We start from the raw sequence: 16,260 nt of genomic DNA, 5'->3' as shown, positions 1-16,260 counted from the left end.
CGGGCGGGAATAGAAATATACAACCGTCAGCTCGTCACAGCCGGGCATAATTATTTCTTCCAACCAGCTGGTTCTCTGACCTGAAGAATGGGTTGGCCCTGTCCCCGTGAACACCAATTTGTACTTCAGCTACTGGACTGCGATGCGGAATCAAAATGATCTACTGGGTAGTACCTACTGGGGGCCTGGAGTCCCAGACTACGACCAACTAAGTTCACCACCTCAATTGAAGATATGGAAACAACCATGGAACAGCATGAAACCGCATCATTAGCTACAAAGTGTATTGACTCTTCTGAGGTCATCAAATTATGCTCGGGCTTGGTCACGAAGATGACGGTTATTTGCAAACCAAGACTGCCATTGCTAGCTCAGCTGCGCTCCTTTCTTCGAACCTTCCAGATTTTCATCTTGGGCATGAGTACCTTACCAAGGGAATAAAATCTGTGGTGATATTCAAGATATTTTCACTGCTATCCGCCTTGAGACGCGCAGAGTGACATCGTGTTGTCCAGATTTTGATTCACTTTCAACGCGAGCGCTACACCATCAGCGCCAGAGTAATTCTAACAAGAAACTGGCGGACATCCCGCAAATATTATCCTCTAGGGACGATCGCATTTATGCAGTTGTTTTGAAACGGAGGGCCTAAGATCCCAGATACTGGACCCAAAACGATCTCTCTTCTGACCAGGTAGTATGGAAATTGTTCTCCGAGACCCAGAACTATGACAGCGGCTGAGACACTATAGTCAGGACTGGAGCCGGCTTTCAAGATGACGCTGTTGCCTGCCTCATTTTCGTCTGCATGCTAGGGAAAGGCGCAAGTATGGGTGACCTCAGACAGTTTTTGTACAGGATCAACAGATTACTGGCTTGGTCATCGTCATAGATACAGATAATACGGGAACCACAGAAATTGAGTTCGACATTAAACTATGCGAGAAGCTTCAGTACAAGAACCTTATCAATCATCGGACCACCTGATGGGAATCTGGCGAGCTCGATATGTTGTGGCATAGAGATGAGATGCCTCCGACTGACCACCACTGGCCGTCGCTGTACAGCAATGTACGCAGCCGTTAGCGAGTTGACACTGGCCGACATTTACACAGGGTTTCGCCTTTTCCGCCATATTGGAGTAGTGCACTCCGTATGAACTCGGGTTGCCCTACTCACAGGAAGACATCGGCGTCTCTCCCTTTCATTTTTTGCGTCCAATTCATGGAAGGGTTGAACCAAAATGAATTCATTCTGCTACAAAATGTTTGAAACGTGAAGTGCTTTAATAGTATGATGGTTCGCCGTTTGCTGTTCGTGTGACCTGTTCTGCCTGTAACAAGCATGCCCAGGCAGCCTTGGACTACTTATAGGAGTACTATTTATGAATAGTGAACAGTGTATTAATAATACAGTAACCAGCACAGTAAATAATATGATGGAGAGTGCAGTGAATAAATGCCTCTGTTTGGCTAAGCAGGAGGTATGACCAGAGATGAATCTCAGGATCGCATCGCCAGCAACCAAAATCGCATCGTCTTGCATCATCAAGTGAATTACCAAAACAGTCAAGATAAATAGCAGCATGCTGCCCCTTTCCTCCAACGCTTTGTTTCTTTTTCTGCTTCACCGACATCAGGCTCGTCCAAAAGAGGAACCAACCACCCCCGGGGCGGGCAGATCTTGATCGCAATCAAACAAAACACTATTGGCATCCAACGTCCATCTCGCAATCTGCGCTCTCCAGCTCCTACGCTATCCCCAACCATGCCACGATGACTTCGGACCCCGCTAATAATAATCGCCGGAAAGATTTGGACCTGAATAGATCCAACTCCACCGCCAACATCTTCCTAGGCGGTGCGCGGAAATCGTGGATGTCGACCACCGCAGCTACAAGCCAGCACAGCTCCCAGAACCCACCAGTTTCGACGTCCGAGTCCAATTCCAGACCGATTTCATCCTCCATTCCCTCAGCGTCAAACCCGGCCTCTGCTCCTCCGCCTCTGCCTCCGCCTCCTGTTACCCTTCCTCGTTCTCATCCTGCCTCTCCCGCTGCTTGCTCGCCCGCTCCAGCGCGGTCTGTGGCCGCGGTCTCGTCGACTTCACCGACGCGCCTGGCTGGCATGCGAGATTTTCCTTCTCATCAACTCCAGAGTATCGCATCATTCCGCGAAAATCAAGGTCCTGAGACCTCAGTCGTCTCCGCCGCTGCCCGGAATGTCCAGGTCCCGCCGCCCTCCAATACACCTCCATCGACAATCCGCTCCCCCGCCTCTCATGTTCAGCCTCTTCCTGGGCCGGTCGAGCCTCCATTGCAACGGCAGAAGCCACAGCAGCGCCAGAAGCCCAAACAGCAACAGTTGCAGACTCACCTGCAGCAGGAGTCGGCTTCCTCACTTCCCTCTCCCGACCCCACCATTCATCCCAGGTCGCATGCCAGCCCGATAACTGCCATTGAGAGAAATAATGGACCGCCGCCCATACTCAGTCCCTCCACAACTGCGTTTCCGTCGCCCCCCGGTCAACAAGCTCCTTCGGTGCAACGGCGATCGTGGCCGAATGCTCCCATCGCCAGTACACCTCCCACATTGTCAAGTGATCAACCAGGCGTGCCAGCTCAGGGAGGAAGCACTCATATAGGTCGATCCAGTTACCCCAACCACCCCCATCCGACTCCTGGTGCTCGTGTTCCTGCTGCTGCCCTTGCGTCGCAGCAGCAGCAGCTGCAGCAACATCATAGTGCCGCCCTCCCAGCAACCTCCAACGGCTCTAGCTCGGTCATTGATCCTGGATTTTTTATGCGAGCTAAGCAAAACTTGGAAGCGCACGTAAGGACGGCGTCGCAGGAAAATAGGTTCTCAGAGCTAGTGGAACTTCCACGAGCTCACCTTCTATTCAGTGCCTGTGAGCAGCAAGACATCGTATATATCGCCCTTCATCAGATTTACTGCCTGAGCAGCATTTCTGAGCCCGACTTCCTTAATCTTCCTGGCTTCTCTCATGATGATGAACGGGGCTTGGTTATTGTCCGAAATCTTCTGGTGGACAACTGCCGAGTCTCGCCCGGCTTCTTGCAGTGGTTCGTCAATTTCCCGCTCCCTCTGCCTGAGCTACTTCAAGACCCAACCTATCTGTGGGCCGTCAATAAAGTGCAGCGCATCTTGGTTGGATTTGCAAACGGTTGGGATGCCCTCGAAGACAAGGTGAAAAAAACCCAACTCCCACCACTTGTGGAGGATATGGTAAACTTGCTCAATGTGGAGTCATCAGTGGTGCAGTACAACGTTTTTCTATGTCTTTGTCGGAGGATACATGGTGTTACGTTAGAAAACCGTCTATACCAGATCTTCACGAGGGACCGTGACTTCTACCAAAACAGCAGTATTTCGCAAGTTTCGCAAGACCAGAGGCATGGTCAGAGGCGCCTTCAAAACGATCATATAGTGGCTATGTACCGTGAGGGTATCGAGGCTATGCGAAACAATGCTCCTACAGGACAACCCGGAGTCGCAACTTCCGCTTCCAGTTTGCCGGCCTCAAGCCAGACGGTGTCAGGCTCCGTGCCTACACACATGACCCAACGGAGTGCGCAAAATCCTTCTCATATGCAACAAAATCCGGGAACACAAAGGATGAACGGCACAGCTCCACTGCCCGTCATGAATTCCGCTAGCGTGGCGCAGCCTGGCCCTCAACAACTGGGTTTTAGTCAACCGCCCATGCAACAGGGCAGCGTCGGCCCACAGATATTTCCATCGCAGATACTTCCATCCCAGGCCGCGGGCGTGGTCTTATCACCAGTTATGGCTACTGTACCACACATGGTACAGCATCCCCCGCCTCCAGGGCGAGGACGTTTCATCCACTATACCCCCCGGCAGCATCTGCAACCAGCGCCGCAGAGCGTGAGGACCCTTCAACATCCACCCCATCACCCGCATATGCCGGCAGGCTATAGAGTCCAGCACCCAAGCGTACAAAATATAACACCACAGCAACGGCCAACTGGTCAGATGTCCGCTTTGTTACTGCCGCGGCCAAATGTGCCTCCTGTGATGAACACGCGGCCAAACCCTAATCGACTTGCGATTCACCAGGCCCATCTTCGCGATCCGGTAAATCAATTCGTTTCTGTTGATGCCACAGGAGCAGAAAGCCCAACAGAGCTGTTACCCCACGTTACCTCCTTCTTGGTGAAGCCAAAGGTTCTCAGTAAAGATGAGGTCTCCTGTAAATGGGAGGTATCATTGTCGGCGGAAGATTTCCACCGTCGGCCCGTTTTCGAGAATCCGGGAACGGGAAACCGTATGCTTCAAATATCTAAAGAGGGCACTCAGCTTTATCGTCTAAGATGCGTTAAAGTTCCTCGATCAACCACGGAATTGAGTGAGCACTCTTGGTGTGTTTCTGAGACTGCATGGCCTACTGCAATATACTTGTTCGTGAACAACCAGGAGCATTTTCCACGACGCAAAATCCACAACACTAGGGATCTCCCGTTGGACATTACGCTAGCTCTCCAAGAAGGCATGAATAACATCAACGTTCAATTCATCCCAGGCCCAGCCGAACAAAAGAACTTCACCTATGCCGTGGCTGTTGAAATACTCGCCTTCACGTCGTTCGGTAATGCGAAGGCTCTCTCCAAGTCTCTGCCCGCTGTTGAATCACAAAAGCGTATATGTGGAAGACTCACACGCGATTCTGAAAATGAGGACGATGAGCTGAGCATCGTGAGCGACGATCTCAAGGTTACCCTCGTTGATCCATTCACAGCACGCCTCTTCGAAGTCCCCACGCGCGGTTCTCACTGTGAACACACGGAGTGCTTCGATCAGGACACGTTTCTGCAGACTCGTGTCCTCAAATGCGGATACCGTTCCGCCATAGAAGCAGACTGGAGGTGTCCCATTTGCCGTCGGGATGCGCGCCCGCAAAGCCTAATCGTGGACGAATTTTTGGCCAATGTGCGCAAAGAGCTGGAACACACCAACCGGTGTGACGGTGCCCGCATACTGCAAATCAAAGCTGATGGGACTTGGGAGGTGAAAACCGACGATGACCTTGCACCTTCCGAGAAACAGACGCCTCAACCCTCGCGCACTACATCAAAGCGAAAATCGAGTACTTTAGAGAGCGGACCGCTCCAACGACCGAAGATCGACCGCTCATCATCTACGCCAGCGAGGATACTGAATGAAAACCAGCCCCCAACGGTTATTATCTTGGACTGATGAGCCAAGTCTCATTGCCATCTACATTCATTTTTACAATCTTGTCCAATTGTCCTCTTTTTCTGCCTTTTTTCCCCTTTGCATCATCCTCTTCATTTCGGTGAACTGCATCCGCACTTGCACAGTTACAGGCGCTCAGGTTGTTGCACGAGATACCCCCGAATCATGTTTGATGTGCTTCAATATCTATTTCTTTTCCACGTTCTCGCATATGCCCATCATTGTTGGAGTTTGTTTTGCTGGGTGACTGGCCAGGTCTGATTCAAGAGTTTCATTTTATTGCAAACCATGGAGTATAGTTTCGGTCAGCAATTTTTATTTCTTCCAGGGGTTGGGTGGACTGGTTGATAATCAGATAAACCGGCATTTTACTAGTTTAGATAGTATTTACTTGCATTTGTGACCTTGAATAAGAGTTGCATATTAATCATACTTATGGGTTATTCGAGACTGTACAACAAGGAATAAAAAGTGAAGCTTGTAGTATCATCAAATTTGGTAGACGACGATGCCAACTCGAGACCACCGCGAACAGCCAAAGTCCAAACTTGTTGCGCCGCTGTCTTATAAGCCCACTTGCTCACAAAAAGAACCGCCCCTTAAAAAGATGATATTGATTGGCAAACAAATGCTAGGAAAGGGAAGAAAAAGGTCGTGACGCGAAGTCCGAGTGGCATTAAGTAGTTAGGTAGGTACAAAACCAAGAGAAAAGAAAACGAAAAAAAGAGCCATCTATAGCGGGCTAAGGTGATGGAGGGCGGCGAATAATTTCACACTTGTATTATGCTCCAGATATTCGCTCGTTATGCATCGCACTTTTCATTGACTGTTATTTTCTTACGCGCCGGGCGTGACTGACTAGATTCTCTATTACGCCTTCGAAAGCCTCTTTTTCGCTTACGAGGCCGTCTCGGCGTTTAAGCCAGAATTCAAGGACAGTAGAGGCGCGCAATGTGAGCTGTTCCAGCTCTTTGACATGGGATTGGAGTTCTGCGTCGGTGAACCCATCTAGTGCGGCGTCGGTGGTTGTGCAGAGTCGTCTTACTAACGTGAGATCGAGCTCTGGTGGTGACGGATCACGCCGTCTGGATGACCGCTGTCGAGTTGCGGTGCTTGAAGTACGGGGGCTGTTTGGCCCGCTTTGGGAGCCTTTTCTGGCGAGGCTCTGGGAACGAGATAGTGAACCCTGACCGTTCGAGTTGGGCCCGCCTATGTTGATGGATGGGAGGATGAGCTTCTTCTGTTTAGATGCAGGAAGGATCTCGTCCAAGTCTACGGGGACGCCAAGGGAGACGAGGAATAGACGGCGGATCCGGGACTTGACCCAATTCTGGGGCTGGAGCGGGGGTGGGGCGACTAGCTGAGACCATAGGGAAAGGGAACGTTCAGTGCTGAAGATGGCGGAAGAGTTCGAAATGGGTTCCAGTTCGGATTGGTTGGAAAGGGCAGCTTTAGATTCAGGGAAAAGTCGGCCAAGAGGTTCGTCAAGAGCCGTGAGCAGGTCGGGAAAGGATTGAATGGCGTCAAAGTCTATTAAAGGAAGCTATATAGCAGATTAGCATTGAATGATGCTTGGGCACAGGTGGTTACAGAAATCGTACAACATATGGCGGGGTCGGTTGCTGAGACGGCTGTATAGAGACAGGTTCAGGTTCGGCGAGGTGCGCATCTGGTTCTTGAAAACCGTCGTCGAAGTCCCCAAAATCGTCATCCTGGCCGTCCGCGAAATCGTCGAAGTCATCACCGCCGCCAGCTTCAGTAGGTTCCTCCCTCGTCAATGTTGATTGTTGTGGAGAGTGAGCCGGATCTGGGGAGCTATTTGTTTCAGGGGCGGGATCTGAATTGGTCAATCGTCCCTGAGTTTTTGAGCCCTCAAGGGGGATAAGGAACTGGATAAACTTACCGGGAGGATCAGATACGGTCTCTGTTGTATCCGGCAAAGTATCACTCGGCCGCCTACGATGAGCATGCGGGCCGGAGTGTAGTGTTTCATCATCCTGCGAAGTGTCTACTTCAGAGAGGAGCGTTCCCGGCACAGGCATGGTCGTGGTGTTGACTTCGTTAGGTTCCGTAGGAGATCCAGAGGTGCTTGCGGATTCGGAAGTTTTCGTTACAACATCGGGCACAGCGTCCGCTTTCCGCTTCTCGTATGCTTCTGTACCAGGAACATCACCATAGCTTGGTTGGTCGGGGTCAACCTTTTCCACCATGGTCTGAGGAATACGTGTACCCCCTGGGGTGACGGAGCGGCGACGCTGCCCCGCAGTGGAAGGACTCCTGCTCCGGGAGATCACTTCAACTTCATCAGGAACAGCATCCAATTCTCTTTTCGCGTAGGCACTGGTCCCTGGGATATCGCCGTGTGAAGGGACATCGTCCACTTTTTCTACTCGCGTCCGGGGCACAGGAGACGCACGAGACTCTGGGCGGGACCGAGAACGTGAGTTGCCTTCGCTGGCATCTGAGAAATGCTCTTCGTCGCTATCGGAGGCTATGAGACAGCAATATCAGTCACCAAAAATGTCGGCGAATGACGAGGCAGGAGAGTGCATGAACGTCTTACTATGATCAGGGGCCCCTGTGTCCTCAAGCTCCACGCTCTTTCTCGGGGGCTCCAAGTGCGAGCTGGACGGAGGAGAGGGGCGTTCCGACATGGAAATCGACTTAGCTCTATGCTTCAAATAAGCTCATATGGGCGTGAATACGGCACCTCCGGACTGGACGGAAAACAAAAATGACGCACAAGCGAAGCGAGGCTGGAGAAGCGGAGTGCAGCTTGGATGGAATCCAGATCGTCTGGTGACGAAGCCCAGTCTCGACCGTGGGCCTGAGCGCCTGAACGCCTGAGGCTGGATAAAATTATGCCTGAGGTGTCTAATATAAACGCAGCTGAAATAAGCGCGTCTAGCCATGATTGGCTGTCGTGCCGCAACAAACTTCGCGACCAAGCTCCAGCATCCTTTATTATCCCGGCGATTGTCTGGTGTTGACCGTGTTGCTGAACCTGCTGCCAATTCTGCTCCCCGTGTCCCACGCTTGTTTGCCGGATTACAGATATCTTCCATCTCCGGGCGCAGTAAGAATCTTCACGTCTTGTGCCTTGCTTGAGGTGTGAATTGCCTGGAAACTCGCTAACAATCTGTTTGTCTTTTCCTCAGGGCTGCCCCATCGCGATACTTGTGTCTTCCTGTCTCCTACGCCATGTCCAATCTATTTAGTTTCAAGCCACCGGCCTCCTCGGGAGCTCCAAGTGGTGGCTTGTTTGGATCTGCTGGTGCTACATCGAATACTGGCTCTAGCGGTAGCGGACTCTTTGGAAATATAGGAGCAAGCGCAAGCGGCACCTCTTCGCCGTCCTTTGGGACTACATCTGGCCCTGGCCAAGGCTCCTCTCCATTTGGTGCTGGTGCCGGCAGCGGTAGCGGTGCTCCCACGTTTAGCTTTGGAAATTCGACTGCCGGTGCGACTTCCGGTACACAATCGCCGTCTCTGTTTGCTACTGGATCACAAACACCTAACAAACCGACGGAGACGCCTGCACCAGGCTCAACCGCGCCCGGCGGATTATTTGGCGGCGCTAGCAAGCCTGCTGGAGGTGGTCTTTTTGGAGCCGCCACGGCAACTCCTGCGTCATCTGGCACAAGCTCACTCTTCGGCGCTCAACCCTCAACTACCCCTGCCGGTCCTCCGCCACAAGGAAACACCCCAGCCCAGGGTCAATCTCTCTTCGGGCAGCAAAAACCTGGGGGGCTTTTCGGAACAGCTACAACCTCATCGGGATCCCAGCCTTCTTCTATGGCTCCCTCTACGTCAACCCCGTCACTCTTTGGAGGTGCCGGGCAGTCTACTGGAAGCAGCCTTCTCAAACCAACTACACAGGGAACACCGGGGAGTGCTCCGTCTTCCACTGCTGCTGGTGGCGGCTTATTTGGAAATTCTGGTGCGAGCAAGCCAACTGAGTCAACGACGACAACGACAAGTGCAGACAATGCCGCGAAGCCACTCTTTGGAACCGCACCCGCCTCTGGCACACAAACGTCCACACTTTTCGCCCCAGCATCATCTGGTGCGGATTCTGCGCCGAAGCCCGCTTTCCCCTCTCTCGGCAATACATCAAATACTCAGACCACTGCATCTACTGCTACTCCGCAAAAGCCTCTTTTCTCCCTTGGTGGGCCTGCATCGTCCGCCACTTCTTCATCGACACCAGCCGCTGCTCCTTCCGGTGGTCTATTTGGCGGTCTTGGTGCTCCGAAGCCTGCAGAGACTTCAACAACACAGCCTGCAGCCCCTACAGGGGGGTTGTTTAACAAGCCCGCCGAGACTACGACTACCCAACCTCCAAGCACATCTGCAACCACCACCACAACCGGTACTGACACCAAACCATCGCTGACTGCGACGTCCGGAGCTACCACAACATCTACCACCCCCGCAGCCACTGGCTTGGGCAGCACCACGACAACTGGGGCTCCCGCTCTCGGCGCATCGACTGCTGGTCCGGTTCCTCCAGCTCAATCGCGTCTAAAGAATAAGACTATGGATGAGATTATCACTCGATGGGCGACTGATTTGACTAAATACCAGAAGGATTTCCGGGAACAGGCTGAGAAGGTTGCCGAATGGGATAGGATGCTTGTCGAAAATGGTACCAAGGTGCAGAAACTGTACGGCAGTACTGTGGATGCCGAGCGTGCTACGCAGGAAGTTGAGCGCCAGCTTGCATCTGTTGAGGGACAGCAAGACGAACTGACCTCATGGCTCGATCGCTACGAGCGCGAAGTCGATGAAATGATGTCCAAGCAAGTGGGCCCTGGCGAGGCTCTTCAAGGCCCTGATCAGGAACGTGAGCGAACGTACGTACACAACTATTTGAATTGCACACTTATCCCCGTGTTTTCACTAGCTGACTTCCGAGTTGAATAGTTACAAACTTGCTGAAAAACTTTCCGAACGTCTCGACGACATGGGCAAAGACCTCACCAGTATGATCGAAGAGGTCAACGGCGCCTCGTCTACGCTGAGCAAAACCAACAAGGCCGATGAGCCGGTAAGGCAACCTGGCAGCTCTCATAGAAAAGCAAAACTCTTACTTACTACTCGGGCATATAGATTTCTCAAATCGTTCGCATCCTCAACTCGCATCTCTCTCAGCTGCAGACCATCGACGTGGGCACCACCGAACTTCAGGAGAAGGTTGCTGCTGCGCAGAAAGCTGGACAGTCGATGTCCACACGCTTCGGGCACGGGTACAGCATGTCAGGCATTGGGAATGGAAGTGCTGCTGATGACTTTTACCGCTCTTACATGGGACGTCGGTAAACAAGTTCCATTGATGTTCGATTGTCTTTTTGATGAATACTAGGAGGATAGTTCTAGGTAGGGATGTGCATGACGGACCGATTTATTGTGCATGGTGACTGGAACTTACTATTTACGGTGCTTCGTTCAATATGAAGGCTATTGTCGGGGAGTCTATACATTTAGGCCTAATGATATCTTATTTTCTCTCGCAACGGAGCCGTCAGATACCGAGTGGTGAATTGAGAAGAGTGTCAATTATGTAGAATACATGAGGCAAATACACCAGCGCTAGATAATGCGATGATATGGACAGCGCAACTAGCGGGATATTCTTCACCTGCTAGCACCGACAACTTCAGCCTGGTTCGGGTTCAGAGATAGCCGGGTATAAAGATCTATTTCTTGTCCTGGGTGAATTCGTCACTGGGCCACGGGCTTGCATTAGCCAAAAGTACCACCAGGCAAGGGGTTGATCAGAGCGCTAGCTCTATAGGAAGGTAGAGTCATACAGGTGCTTGTCCAGGTCATCCAAGTGCTTGCGCTGTTCTTCAATCTTCTTCTTAAGAGCAAGGAGCCTGTATTTCGAATCCCAGATTAGTAAAAAATGAGTCGCGCGGCATTCGTTGGCTTCCCTGGCAGTCAATGCAACTAGGAAGGGGCGGGGTGAATTACTTTTCCCGCTCTTTTTCGTGGATGTAGAGATTCTCCTGGGCAGCTTCACGCTTCTGGAACTGGTCGCTGAATGGCAATGTCGGTTAGTTATCTGGCTTTGACATTCAATGGGGTGATTTTCGAGGCTGGGTGAGAGATGACATCATGTCTGTTGCGCGTGCAGTAGACGATGAAACGGATGGGAGAGAGCCGGATACCCATTTGAGCTACTGCTGCACAGGCAACAAAGGAAGAAAGAGACATGTTTATACATACCTGGCCTGGGCACCGCCAGCCCGTGTAGCGCCGGTATCACCTTCACCCATTCTGGGAGCAATTGCGGAGAAGGGCCGGGCAAGGATGGCGCGGGTTGTCGTAGTGAGAGGACGAGTAACGGATTGACGGATCATTGTAAATGATATGTCGAGGTATATAGGTAAGAGAAGGTTTGATTTGAAGATGAAGAGAATGAAGGTGAATGGATGGAGGAGAGGAAGAGGGGGTGATCTGATGCTCAGCAACAAGCTGATGTACCTTATTACTCGTTGCCTTGGAAATCTGGCAGCCGCTGCAAGGTCGAGGCCCGCGAATCAAAGGATGCGGTTGAGCAATGACGACATCAACCCTGTACTCCGGTCATGTGATACTGATGAATCATCAGTTACGAGCAGTCATGTGGAATACAGTATGATTACGAGGGCTGCAGGAGTGACACGAGAACAACAACGTATATTTCTTCATCTGAGGTACGGTGTATGTATGGCACATTCGTCTTCCATCATGTGCTTGGTATAGGGGCCACGACTCAAGAGGCCGAAAGAAAGGAGCATGTAACCATAGAATGGGTCGATGAGGGAGTAGTGATTCAAGGTGCGGGTGGATAAGTGCTCCTGTAGAATCTGATCGAACAGCACCGTAAACTTGTGACCCCATGAGTCAAACGGCTACGCATCACGATTGTAAATATAGCACTTGTAAACCATTAAACAGGAGCGAGAAACCACTAGCAGCGAGGCTCATTCGATAATGCGGGATCTGACGATTGGCGGAGAGAAAGAGGGATGACGCCGAAGAGGCCCACCGCTGAACCACACACACAATCAACAGGAAGGGAGAGACGAGGACAATCGCGTTCTTCCAACTCCCTGGAGGCCGAGGGGGCAAAGTAAACAATTGAACAGATCAAAATAGCCAGATAAATCGATGGGACCAAGTAATAATAGCACCCGTAGCGTGCCTCCTGAGGTCGAGACGAAGACGCCTCCGGGTGGTTGAACGGTGAGGCAGCCCCCAGCAAATGGCGAGTGTGAAGTCTCCCCTCCCACCTCTGTCTCCCCCTCTTCCAGGCCGACTTCTCTCCTCCTTTTGCGACTTCGCTCCTCTCATTCCATCTCCCCCTTCGCTTTTCCAACGTCCTATCACTCTTCCAATTCTCTGTCTCTCCCGCCTCCTTATCTCCATCCTCATAACCAACTCCCTCCAATAACCAAATCCTCATTGTTGTTGTTCCCGTCGCGCAAGGTGAGTGGTATTTCTTTTCCGTTGTTTTCCACGGTCTTCCCCTCCCTCGCCCTGGTCCTTCGCCTCAAAGTGCCCATCATTGTCATCTACGAATCCATCGATTGTGTTGCTTGGAGTCGCTGGCTGGTCGCTATCGATTTTTCTGCATCGTCTACAAATGGGGTCCTGCGTCGAATTGAGGTGTCGGGTATTCAAATCACCCTCCGTCGACACTGGTGTCGACGCCCGCGATGCTGTTTACTCGCCGCTAGCCGAGTGGAGGACTGCCCGATCAACATGCTCCTCGATATACACACTACCAACATAGACGAGAACTGGTTTCGCATCGCGATAGCATTTGTTATTTCCCCCGACCGGGATAGATGTGGGCTGTGGTCGGATTCTGGGGTGTACCGTGCTATCAGCCGTGTGACGGGGTTCCCTAGTGCAGGGCAGAGTCCAGGGCGGCCTTCGCTCACAGCCTCACTTCTCTCACCCCGTGATAGCCGCACTCTACCCCTCACATCGTTTTTTTTCCAGTCTAGATCTTGTTCTCACTTAATTTTTTATTTTATTTCATTTCTTCCGCTGTGTTCATTTTATATATTTGTTTTTCTGTTCAAACTTCTCCCGCGTTCTGAAGGGCCACATCACTCAAACGCTTCGCACTGAATCACCACCTATCTCTTCCAGCCGATAGTCGCTAACATCGTCTTTCTCCATTCGATTAGATTCTCTCAAAATGGGTCACGAAGATGCTGTTTACCTAGCCAAGCTCGCTGAGCAGGCTGAACGCTATGAAGGTTCGTTATTTACCCAATCTAGAGCGTTGTCTGGCGATTAGCGTCCTTGATTCTAACGGCGAACCTCATCCAGAAATGGTCGAGAACATGAAGGTTGTCGCCTCCTCCAACGTAGAACTCACCGTTGAAGAGCGGAATCTTCTTTCCGTCGCCTACAAGAACGTCATCGGTGCTCGCCGTGCGTCCTGGAGGATCGTCACCTCGATCGAGCAAAAAGAGGAGTCCAAGGGCAACGAGTCTCAGGTTACTCTCATTAAGGAGTACCGCCAAAAGATCGAGGCCGAACTCGCCAAGATCTGCGAGGACATCCTAGAGGTTCTCGACAAGCACTTGATCCCCTCTGCCCAGAGCGGCGAGTCCAAGGTCTTCTACCACAAGATGTGAGTTTCCTCGCACTTTTTTTAAGCAGTCTTTTGATAAGACAATGCCACCGGGTAATTCTGGGTTCTAACCTGACTTTTCGCACACCAACAGGAAGGGTGACTACCACCGTTACCTTGCTGAGTTTGCCATTGGCGACAACCGCAAGGGTGCTGCTGATGCTTCGCTCGAGGCCTACAAGGCCGCTACTGAAGTTGCTGCCACCGACCTTGCTCCTACCCACCCCATCCGTCTGGGCCTGGCCCTCAACTTCTCGGTCTTCTACTACGAGATCCTCAACTCCCCCGATCAGGCTTGCCACCTCGCCAAGCTTGCTTTCGATGATGCTATTGCCGGTATGTCAGGCTATATTATCGGGCATAACGCGCGCTTACTAACTTACGAATCAGAGCTCGATACCCTGAGCGAAGAGAGCTACAAGGACTCCACCCTGATCATGCAGCTTCTCAGGGATAACTTGGTAAGATGATCTCTGAACCACGCTTGTAAAATGTTTACACTAACGTCGTTCAGACCCTCTGGACCTCTTCCGAGGCCGAGCCCGCTGCTGAAAACGCCCCCGCCGAAAAGAAAGAGGATGCCCCCGCCGCTGAGGCTGAGGAGAAGCCCGCTGAGTAAAGAAAAGATGAAGGACTCGCGTCCGGCATGGATGACAGGATCGACCATGGGAAGCAGGCCTAGATTGCCCGCACGATAAGAGGTGGGGGGCACAGATGCAGGAGTTTCAGGGACAGAGGGAGATGCACAGTTACATTTTCATCTGCGTGCATGTTTTGACGACATGCCGTTCTCGAGAAACGTGACTGGTCGCCGTGCTCCTTTTGCTTTTTTTTTACCCTTTTTCTTGCCCCCCAACTTCATTCGGCGGCAACGCATGGCCAGTGAACCGGTTATCTCCATCCGTGGCACGTCGATGCATATATTCGTTGGTTTCTTTTTAATTTACATTTTGCCTATTGCTTCGACTACTCAAAGAATACCTTTCCCTTACCACAACCAGCCCATTCGGATTGTTTCCCATCCCCAAAGCCTTGACTATGTTATGAAATTTGTCTTGGTCCTACCTCTTGTGCCACGTATGGCGTTTGTTGTCGCCTTAGCTCGAGTTTAGATCTCAAGTCCGGCAGTGGCTTCAAAGAAAGTTGAAATTCATATGTTGCAATTCGTAGACACGAGCACTCACTTGAAGCTGACAGCTCCCCATCACAATTTCAGTGGACTACTTTAGCCTTGTCCATTTTCAAATGGAGATGCACCAAAAGTACTTCTGACCTGCCACATCTATCCAATCCAGTCTGTCTGCCTTGGTGCAGGTGTGTTCAGTTCCCCAAAGAACGCAAATGACGTATGCGGCTTGCGCAAACATAGCGTGGAACACAAAGCAGCACACGCCCTTTAATTTCCCTTTCTGCCTTTGTTCTCCTCCCTCGAGTAAAGTACGTGCAGGAGAGGAATGAAGCCCCTTGAGTGCCCCACACAGATCTCCCAATATTACCCGATTCATTCAGGCCGTCCAGACAGGATACGAGAGAGGGGCTCGTACCTGCTCATACAAGTACAAGGAGTGTTTAGCATAAAATCTCTGCTTCTGAAGGATACTTCTAGATTACGGATACTGTGTTTGCAATTTGCCAGGTTTTTCTGCATAGTGGTTTTTGTTTTTGCCCTACTTGTCCATGTCTATTCGAGAGTAGACGTTAAGTATACTTAGCATACAGATAGAAGATAAATAGGGAACCACATAGGTATATTTCATATTTGATTACCTCAACTCTGGCTATACTACGAGTCCATGGACATCTCATGTTTGCCACGTCTATCTAGGTAGGCATTCCAAATGCTCATGGTCTCGGCGCACGTAGATCTAGCTAGAGCCGCTGCTTGAAAAATATCATTAGGCAGGGGAGTTCAAGTCCCATAATGTCCAATATAAGGTTGGGAATCTAATGTAAAGTTAGGAATCGTACCGGTACCTCCGTGACGATCCAAGTCTAGCCAGGCCGTCCTTTGGGCGAGGAACTCCAGCTCTCTATAATACATTCCATTCAGAATAATGCTGTAAAAGCCGTTGTAATGATTGCAATCTGCTTTTCGATGTTAGATACTACTTCCAGGGTCGGTCGAGTTCGTCGCCTTAGGGCTCGCTCGTTGCTATATCTGGTCTTGGGGTATTTCAACATGGTAAAGTAGTAGATTTAATACCTCTGGGCCGCTGGGAATAGTACGGTTAAACATGGTCTAATGTATGAATCAGTATCAGTATCCATTCTGTGAAAAGCATCTCGACCTGGACAGAGCTGGATGTGGGAATGTAGGCAAGCTAAGGAGGATAGATACGAGCAGACTAACTGTAGAGGGGCTTGTTTTTTCCTCGATAACATAAT

At 51.1% G+C, this 16,260-nt stretch overlaps 6 protein-coding genes across 6 annotated transcripts; 4 read left to right on the top strand and 2 right to left on the bottom strand.

The window, feature by feature from the left end:
* Nucleotides 1–1,775: 1,775 nt before the first annotated feature.
* On the top strand, nt 1,776–5,237 carry ASPVEDRAFT_85043 (MIZ zinc finger domain protein; the record flags this gene model as incomplete). The annotated part of the gene is made up of 1 exon (XM_040817643.1): nt 1,776–5,237. One exon carries the CDS (start codon nt 1,776–1,778, stop codon nt 5,235–5,237), a length of 3,462 nt encoding a protein of 1,153 aa, XP_040669365.1.
* Nucleotides 5,238–5,618: 381 nt separating this feature from the next.
* On the bottom strand, nt 5,619–8,028 carry ASPVEDRAFT_43084 (DUF5102 domain-containing protein). Its single transcript, XM_040812745.1, has 3 exons — nt 7,801–8,028; nt 6,839–7,728; nt 5,619–6,780 (listed from the first exon to the last, which is right to left on the bottom strand). Exons 1-3 carry the CDS (start codon nt 7,889–7,891, stop codon nt 6,067–6,069), a joined length of 1,695 nt encoding a protein of 564 aa, XP_040669364.1. The 5' UTR covers nt 7,892–8,028; the 3' UTR covers nt 5,619–6,066.
* Nucleotides 8,029–8,205: 177 nt separating this feature from the next.
* ASPVEDRAFT_195230 (putative nucleoporin Nsp1) lies at nt 8,206–10,964 on the top strand. The gene is made up of 4 exons (XM_040809182.1): nt 8,206–8,313; nt 8,396–10,093; nt 10,164–10,287; nt 10,350–10,964. Exons 2-4 carry the CDS (start codon nt 8,439–8,441, stop codon nt 10,557–10,559), a joined length of 1,989 nt encoding a protein of 662 aa, XP_040669363.1. The 5' UTR covers nt 8,206–8,313; nt 8,396–8,438; the 3' UTR covers nt 10,560–10,964.
* Nucleotides 10,965–10,982: 18 nt separating this feature from the next.
* Nucleotides 10,983–11,602, bottom strand: ASPVEDRAFT_30109 (uncharacterized protein; the record flags this gene model as incomplete). Its single annotated transcript, XM_040810319.1, has 4 exons — nt 10,983–11,028; nt 11,051–11,116; nt 11,214–11,279; nt 11,469–11,602. 4 exons carry the CDS (start codon nt 11,600–11,602, stop codon nt 10,983–10,985), a joined length of 312 nt encoding a protein of 103 aa, XP_040669362.1.
* Nucleotides 11,603–13,434: 1,832 nt separating this feature from the next.
* Nucleotides 13,435–14,494, top strand: artA (14-3-3 adaptor artA; the record flags this gene model as incomplete). The annotated part of the gene is made up of 5 exons (XM_040807090.1): nt 13,435–13,495; nt 13,569–13,875; nt 13,970–14,211; nt 14,266–14,336; nt 14,390–14,494. 5 exons carry the CDS (start codon nt 13,435–13,437, stop codon nt 14,492–14,494), a joined length of 786 nt encoding a protein of 261 aa, XP_040669361.1.
* Nucleotides 14,495–15,161: 667 nt separating this feature from the next.
* ASPVEDRAFT_741216 (uncharacterized protein) lies at nt 15,162–15,637 on the top strand. The gene has a single exon (XM_040816240.1). The coding sequence runs from the start codon at nt 15,330–15,332 to the stop codon at nt 15,585–15,587; it is 258 nt and encodes an 85-aa protein (XP_040669360.1). The 5' UTR covers nt 15,162–15,329; the 3' UTR covers nt 15,588–15,637.
* Nucleotides 15,638–16,260: the final 623 nt, after the last annotated feature.

The sequence above is a fragment of the Aspergillus versicolor genome (genome assembly GCF_001890125.1).
Source record: "Aspergillus versicolor CBS 583.65 unplaced genomic scaffold ASPVEscaffold_6, whole genome shotgun sequence".
In the NCBI taxonomy this organism is placed as follows: Eukaryota; Fungi; Ascomycota; class Eurotiomycetes; order Eurotiales; family Aspergillaceae; genus Aspergillus; species Aspergillus versicolor.
This window is presented reverse-complemented; position numbering and strand designations above follow the sequence as displayed.

Bases quoted from the DNA above. Each gene is read 5' to 3' on its own strand.
- ASPVEDRAFT_43084 (XM_040812745.1), bottom strand. From the start codon at position 7,891: ATGTCGGAACGCCCCTCTCCTCCGTCCAGCTCGCACTTGGAGCCCCCG. The intron at 7,729-7,800 runs GTAAGACGTTCA...GCTGTCTCATAG, and splicing joins CACAGGGGCCCCTGATCATA to CCTCCGATAGCGACGAAGAG. The intron at 6,781-6,838 runs GTACGATTTCTG...TCTGCTATATAG, and splicing joins AACCGACCCCGCCATATGTT to CTTCCTTTAATAGACTTTGA.
- ASPVEDRAFT_195230 (XM_040809182.1), top strand. From the start codon at position 8,439: ATGTCCAATCTATTTAGTTTCAAGCCACCGGCCTCCTCGGGAGCTCCA. The intron at 10,094-10,163 runs GTACGTACACAA...CGAGTTGAATAG, and splicing joins GATCAGGAACGTGAGCGAAC to TTACAAACTTGCTGAAAAAC. The intron at 10,288-10,349 runs GTAAGGCAACCT...TCGGGCATATAG, and splicing joins CCAACAAGGCCGATGAGCCG to ATTTCTCAAATCGTTCGCAT.
- ASPVEDRAFT_741216 (XM_040816240.1), top strand. From the start codon at position 15,330: ATGAAGCCCCTTGAGTGCCCCACACAGATCTCCCAATATTACCCGATT.